The following is a 7,942-nucleotide window of genomic DNA, read 5'->3' on the forward strand; positions in this document are numbered from 1 at the left end:
GACAGAGAAAGGACCCACACTTCACTAGGCTGTAGGAAAAGGAATAGAAGCCATTAACTTGTGAAGAAAATATACATTATGTCAATAGTGAACATTCCCTTGAAAATCTAACATGCAAAAGCATGGTAAAGAATGTATAATTCTACTTTTATCGCTGAGCGCAACACTTACTGAGCTAACACACAACTGAGAGTTGCCTATGAGCCTCCTACCAATTACACTACAGGTTGAGGTTAGTGAGACGCAATGATGTCAAAACAAGCGTGTAGTAGAAAAAAAGTAAGTGTCAGCAGCAGACAGGCGAGCAGGAGACTGAGTGAGAGAGTGAGAGGGAGAGAGAGAGAGAGAGAGAGAGAGAGAGAGAGTACAGTAGGGAGTGGAGAGTAGAGAGTAGTCTAACAAGAGGGGGTTGTGTCTTTTATATCTTTCTATTTAGCTGCAGTGCACAGACGTCAGACAGGTGTGTCAGACACATTCTCTGGTGTTTGCCGTTGGGACTACCACACCTTTTGCCTCCAGAGTCATCAAATAACGGTAAGGACTTCCCTTTTAAAATGCAAAAAGAGTTGTGCCATTATTGTAGTTGACTGATGTTACTGCAGTAAGTTTTGTTTTAGCTTAATAAAGGTTTCCATTTTCATGGTACTTAATGTGCAACAACAACACTGTTGCGCATAATCGGAAGTGTTTGATCCCAACACACAGGTGAAATTTCAGTGGGGAAAATACTTTTTAATAAGGCCTTTCAGCTTGATGGTGTTCCTGCGTGTATTCAAGGTTGAGGTGATACCTGTCAAGCGACAGTTTTGCACACAGGGAAAGCAGATTAGACTCAGGTGGGAAATACAGCCTTTGTGTTTCATTTGGCGGGGTGGCTGGATGGGGAGGGGGGGTTATGTTTTCAGCTTTATGGCAGCTCTTAACATGCCGTGCAACATCTGCTCTGCAAATGAGGAACCACAGAAACCGAACCCCACAGACTGTCGTGAGAAGGATGCATCTCTTGGTTTCTGCTCTGTCTGAGTTGAGCGTCTGTGGTCAAACTCGCTGAGTGTTGTGCGTTTTAATTTTTTTTTTTCATACCCACCTTTGTCTTTTCTTATACTGTCTTCCCCGCTCACTGTTGAAATGTATTTATTGATGCGTGTTTTCAAATATCTCAGTAATGTTGAGTTAATGAATAAAAGAATGGTGTTTGCAGAAATAAAGAGCAAGCAAATTGCTTTTCAGACATTCATGTCCTGGAGTGAGCTGTTTCTATGATAAGCATCAGTTTACTGCTGTGATCGTCTCCAGGAAGCACATGGCTTGAGAGCATAGGATTAATCAAACCATGGGTGTTACCTTTGCTTCATGACTAAGTTAATGATTGTTGATTGAAGAGTAAGTTGTCCAAGCTGCAGAAATATATATGGTCCTGTTCCTGATAACAAAACGAAATGAAAATGAAAAGAATTAGCTTTCACATCCTGTTTTCCAGTTAGCACGTGAGTATTGTACTCTGCCCTCTAGCTGTGTTTGCATTCAGCTTCCCATACAGACAGGTGGAATTGCTTTGTTATGAAACGGTTTGCACTTAACATTGTCACTAATGTTTCCACTAATATAGTCTAAAGATCACCATCTAAAGAGAGCTAAAACATTTTTGATAACTCCATCATATCCACATTGAAAATAACAATCACTGCTTCAAAACAGGATAAATGAATGACTCCATGTCTGATGAAGAAACTGGGGCTGTTACACACTAGCTTGTGAGAAAAACAAATATTCCAAGATGGCCACTTTACTATGCAAACCAATGTAAATAATACCTTAAAGATGGTTAAACACAAACTATGTGGGCCATTCCACAAACAGCTCAACTAAAAAGGATCGGAACCTCAGCCACCTTTAATTTTCCAGAGATAAGAAATAAGTTTTTGCATTTCCATAACTTACATTTACATTTATTTGTTTAGCAGACGCTTTCATCCAAAGCGACGTACAAAAGTGCATACAATAAGTATAGCGACAGTACAGGGACAGGATGTGTACAGTTCCACAATGAGACAGTAGTTCTCAGCTGAAAGCAAAGTCTGTTTGAGGACACAGTACTATCTGATTTGTACAACTACAGTGTATAGGGCAACTAATAAGATACACCTTCAAACTTCAAACAGCACAATGAGCGTCAGCATAACCACCATAATGATGCTTCATCCCTCAAATGTACACCGTTATGCTGTGACCAGTCCAAAAAACTCTTGCTGTCACTTTTACGCTAAGGTAAGACTAAGGTGGGATACTGGCCTTAAAGTTAAAGGCTCTGTGCTGTGAGTGTTGCAATCTTACGCACCACTGCCTTGGAATGGTACAGGACAGGGAATCTAGAATTTGGCATGGAGTCATTTTGGCATGGAGCCAGTAGAATGTAAAATACCATGTTTAACTAAAATTTTACCCTATCCTTTTATCCTGCTGCGGCCAAGGGCAGTTCACAAAAACATTGCTGAAACTAAACTGAAAAATATTGCTATTTGTCGGAAAACGTCTCAAACAATGTAGACCACAGGGAAGAACAGTTAGAGAGTTAACAGCTAACTTAACTCAGTTAACCATTCACAGAATCTGCACAGACTAGAACTATTCAGATAGTGTCCACATACTGCTATGCTCCCAATGCAGGTGATTTGTAAGCACCATAAGTCTGGTACTACCAAATCAGCTGCATTGGGAGCACAACAGTGTGCAGACATCGTTCTGCTATTTGGTTCGTTTGTGACTTTATCCAGTACCTGCCTAAGGAGGATTTTGGATGTGTTACCATTCTGTTCATATACAGACAAGAGCTAAACTAAAACCAAAACCTGCATAATTTGCATAATTTGGAATGTGAAAACTGTTGATTTCCATTTTGTTCTTCATTCCCAGGAGCTTGTTTGATTGGGATTCTCTCCCTTCTGGACAGGAGTCATGAAAGTAGCATCTTTTAACGTCCAGAAGTTCGGACCACATAAAGTGTCGGACAAAGATGTTCTCTCCTCTCTCATCAAGGTGATGATTATTCTTACAGCAGACTGTCAAGGATGAAAATGCACATGTGCATTTAACGATTTTCAGTTAAAAGCATGATGGATGAATTAGAAACATCAATTTGAAAATGATCAAATGCAGACACACAGGACAGACTGGCCTCCAATGGACTATTATATTATGACAAAGTTGCACACTCTTGTCCCCTCTTTTATCTCCCAGATTGTGTCTCGATATGGTATAATCCTGATCCTTGAGGTGGTTGACATCAAAGGAAAGGCCATGACCACATTTCTGAAGGAGCTGAATAAGTAAGGGACATTATCCGTCCTCAACTGCTGTCACAGAGATGATTTGATCTTTGAATGAAAAGGAGATCTTAAACCAATCTTCCTTGTAATGCATTTTGAGCTCTGTTATAAAGATGAACAAAAAATGTCCCACAAAGACAAGACTAGACCTCTGTCATACAGTCATATACTTTGAATAATTTATATGCTATGTTATTACCAATTGTACAAAAATGAGTGGTGACCATGTGTACACAAGAGGTTGTGGGTGTGATCATTAGGGTCTTGGGTGGGATTTGCAGGAAGGATACACTATCACCTTTGAATGAAATTTAGGTGGATTTATCAATGAGGTTGTCCAATCTTTTAAATCTTACTTTAACCCTGACTTACAACTTTTTGTCCCATCAATAGTGTAGTTTCTGAAAAATTTCCTTATTTTTTTCAGGGCTAATCCTAAGAATCCCTACACCATGCAGATTAGCTCCAGGCTGGGACGCAATTCCTACAAGGAACAGTTTATGTTCCTCTACCGGTACTCATGTTATTCACGCTTTGGCCAAGCTAACAAAACTGTGTGTCCCACAGAAATGGTGGTAGATTATCCTCTTAGTGACCTGTTTTATAGTCAATGTTTGTTCCTTAGGAATTTTTGTATGTGGTCAGGGTTTGGAAACAAGCTAACAAGCTAAATCATGTTGCTGTGAAACGATTTGCTACATTACTTACATGCAATGGCAGATGAGTGGTGTTTGGTGAGCATGCCCTCTGTGTGTATCTGAAAGAGAGGACCTGGTGAAGCTGAAAGACACCTATCAGTACGAGGACAACCAGGCGGGGGACGAAGATGCCTTCGCCAGGGAGCCCTACATACTGCGCTTTACCTGTGTGAACACAGGTGAGACACTGCCTTTCTGGGAAAAAAAAATATATAAATTTTTTTTTTTTTCATTTTATTTTATTCAGGGTGATTGTAATACATTTGAATCAGAGAGTTGTATGTTTTCTCTGTATTTTTTGGAATTAGCAATTGCACATTAGGCTAGTTTCACCATGCAACCTCTGAGTATAGCGCAAGTGCTGGAGAAAGATGAACGCAATCCTTTGATACATTCATACATGATGTTGCACACTACAAGACCCACAGTGCACCACAGTGAAGTAGAAACCACTTGGAGGATAGGTGCCTTCCATTGATGGCGTCTGACCAACTCACGGGCATCCGATTAATAACAGGGTGCCTGAAAACAATACCAGAAACCCTGACTAACTGCCCACCCTGTCCCCAGCAGAAAGAAGTCCTGAACATGGTTCAAAGGGCTCAGCCTGCTCTTGAGACAAGCACCAATACTATTGAAGTTTCTACTAGCCCAATTTCTTTCATGTCCAGTAACCCCTTTGGATCTTTGATGTAATTCGTTGTAGACACTGCTTGACGTTGTAGAATGATCTTTATTTGTACTCATGCTTCAAGTTTCATGAATCTTGATGGAATTTGGTATGCACTCACTGAAATCACACATCAGCTGAACACCTTTGATTATGTTGTGTGTCAGGTCCATCAAGCAATAGCATCTGGTCTTTAGAGTGCATTATGAGCTGCTTAATGTATACTGAACAGTCTTGATTTTTTTCACTAATTGGATTGGGTTGGGTTGAGGTGGATTTCATGAGAAATGGGGAACTGGAAAACACCACTGAGAAGGAACTTGTCAATAACAATTGGCAAAAAAGGTGATTTTTTTGTAAAGCTGTAGCGTGTCCTGTAGAACCAAAGCAAAAAGCAACAAATGAGCTTTACAAAAGAAAATACAAAAGGGTGTAGAGAAGCTGGCTGATGCTTTTCACAGTTAAAGTTACAAAAACAAACAATTTTAAATTAATTAACATCAAACAATAAGAAATTTTAATCAAACAAAAGAACCAGCCTAAACACATAGCCAAAATCTAACTCAGACAGCCTGCTCTGCTTGCTATACAGTACACACCCGTATTTAATAGGTCTTCAATTAGGCAGGTGCGGCTCATTAACAAATGGCTGGTTTGACACACAAAGAGTTACAATTAAAAATTAACCATGAAAAAATTTATTCAATTGGATGTGATTGACTGAAATGAGCTGAGTTATGATGAAGCTGAAGATCAAAAGACAAGAATCGTTACAGACATAGAACATTAACAATTAAACAATTCACAAACAGTTTTGGTGGACAAATGAAAGTTCTCTTTCACAGAGAGCCCAGCCACAAATGCAGTCTGGAAGCAGAAAATGTGGAACTGAGCTTGTGGCAAGAGCACGAGGGTTTTTGATCTGTCTGCAGATAGTACAATAAGCGAAAAAGAAATAGTGACGTGTTTGAGTCAGGCTGTAATCCCCAGTCAAATTTTAGAGTCCCAAGCTCCAAGTCTAAGTAAAATTGTAACTTAATTTGTTTGAGGCAACTCAAGTCATCTAATACAGCGTTTCTCACACCTCTCCTGGAGTACCCCTTGTCCTGCATGTTTTAGATCTCTCCCTGCTCCAACACAGCTGATTCAAATGATCAACTCGTTATGAACTCCTGAAGCTGCTTAATAACAAACTGATCATTTAAATCAGCAGTGTTGAACCAGGGAGAGATCTAAAACATTGTCTTTCTGATTCTGATCTTTCTGATATATTTGTCAAATTTGTGACACTAAATGTGAGGTAATTAAATCCTGAACTGAGCTTTATATGAGCCTCTGCTTTTGAGTAATGTCTTGAATTTCCCCTTGAACCACTATCATACTGTGCCATGTGTTAGTAGGGATATGTGCGCCCCCTTCTGGTCAGTATGAACCACTTGTGTTGTAAACTGCATGTGTGTCATTTACAGCGCTGAAGGACCTGGTGCTGATCCCAGTGCACACCAAGCCTGAGGACTCAGAGAAGGAGCTGGATGAGCTCTATGATGTCTTTGAGGCTGTAAGGGAAAAGTGGAAGACTGATGTAGGTGTAACCCAGGCCTCACAACACCTCTCCATCTCACAGCCTGCAGTGAGAGGGTTACAATGAACGATCCTCAAGGAGCTTGAGAAACCTACAGTATACCACACACTATTCTTTGCTTCATATCCTTTATGCAACTTCTTTAATGTTGCATACTGTATCCAGAGGCTGCAGTCTATACCCAACAGTAGTATTCCATGTGTGTGAGAGATGTGCAGTTATTTGCAGACTGTTGCGATGGGTGAGGTTTAAATCTATACCTAAGATGTATAAACATATTTACATGTAAATATTAATGAATCTAAAGAAATGATATGCACATCAGGAGTCATACTATTGTTTTTAGAAGATTTTCAAATGAAATTATTGTAAGTCACCTTAAGTGCTGGAACAAGAAGTAAATAGGTGTTGTGGTCAATTGTTGGTGCCTCTGGCAGGACATCATGATCCTTGGAGACTTTAACGCAGACGGTGCTTACGTGTCCCGGAAGAAGATGAAGAAGATTAGAATCCGCAGTGACAAGAACTTCCACTGGCTGATTGGGGATGATGTGGACACCACTGCAAACACAACAAATGACCACACCTATGACAGGTATCCAATGCACACCAGGATCAGTACAGTTTTACAGCAAAGAAATATTGGCTCACTCTTATCAAGTCAATTTTGTCTTTGTTTTATCTAGATGTTATTTAAATATATAGCTATGACATAATTTGTTCAAATTACTGTTTGAGCTTATATTACAGGATACTGTTGAACATTATGTAATTATACTATAATTTATAATTATGAATAAAAGTTATTATAATTGTGACAATAATAATAATTTCTATCTGAAATTTTTTATTATTTTGTTGTCAACAATGTGTTCTTGAATCAAATTGTAACTGTATCCTACATGAAATAAATCAGATAATGTGAACAATGATGTCTTGTGCACATTTGGTTTGATTGTTCATGTGTCATGCTACTAGGATTGTTGTTTATGGGGACGACATGCTGGAAGCCATAGTGCCCAACTCAGCTCAACCATTTGATTTCCACAAAGCCTTTGGCCTAACAGAGGAGATGGTGAGTTAACTTTTATCTGTTTGTCACAAGGTACTTCATTCCAGCTATTTGTAAAACTGAACTGACTGAGTGAATCACTGACTCATTAATCAGATGAATGCAAAGTGAATGTGAAGGATGAAATTCAGAGAGATACTGTGTTTTTTCCCCTTCACACAAGACCTCTACTATTCTAAATATTGGTTATTTTAATACAGCATCCTGTTAACCTCTGTGTGTATCTAGGCTCTAAAGATAAGTGACCACTATCCTGTGGAAGTGGAGCTAAGAGCGACCAAGACGAAGAGAAGAAAAGCGAAGTCTGCAGTCACTCCCAGAGCTGTGAAAAAGACCAAGAGATAGAACATACTTAGGAATGAAGGGATGATAATTTTGTGAATGATGGAAAGGAAGGAAATTTTCACATATTGTATTTTTAAGACTGAACAGGAAACAATATTATGCATTTCAAAAAATATATTAATTTCCAAAACTGTAGACATGTCAGGGTTGTGTTATTTGGAAGTGTTTTATTTTTCTTTACAGTAGTCTACTTCATGCTTCATGTGTTAATGGGCCAGTACTGACCATAGTGTCAGAAAACAAACATAC

General features: G+C 39.2%; 1 protein-coding gene across 1 annotated transcript; it reads left to right on the top strand.

Annotated features, from left to right (window-relative positions):
* Positions 1 to 417: 417 nt before the first annotated feature.
* On the top strand, positions 418 to 7,942 carry LOC118779452 (deoxyribonuclease gamma-like). The gene is made up of 9 exons (XM_036531574.1): positions 418 to 534; positions 2,914 to 3,036; positions 3,238 to 3,326; positions 3,754 to 3,840; positions 4,091 to 4,203; positions 6,164 to 6,276; positions 6,714 to 6,871; positions 7,255 to 7,351; positions 7,577 to 7,942. The coding sequence occupies exons 2-9, from the start codon at positions 2,956 to 2,958 to the stop codon at positions 7,691 to 7,693; spliced, it is 855 nt and encodes a 284-aa protein (XP_036387467.1). The 5' UTR covers positions 418 to 534; positions 2,914 to 2,955; the 3' UTR covers positions 7,694 to 7,942.

Source organism: Megalops cyprinoides, chromosome 6 (genome assembly GCF_013368585.1).
Source record: "Megalops cyprinoides isolate fMegCyp1 chromosome 6, fMegCyp1.pri, whole genome shotgun sequence".
Lineage (NCBI taxonomy): Eukaryota > Metazoa > Chordata > Actinopteri > Elopiformes > Megalopidae > Megalops > Megalops cyprinoides.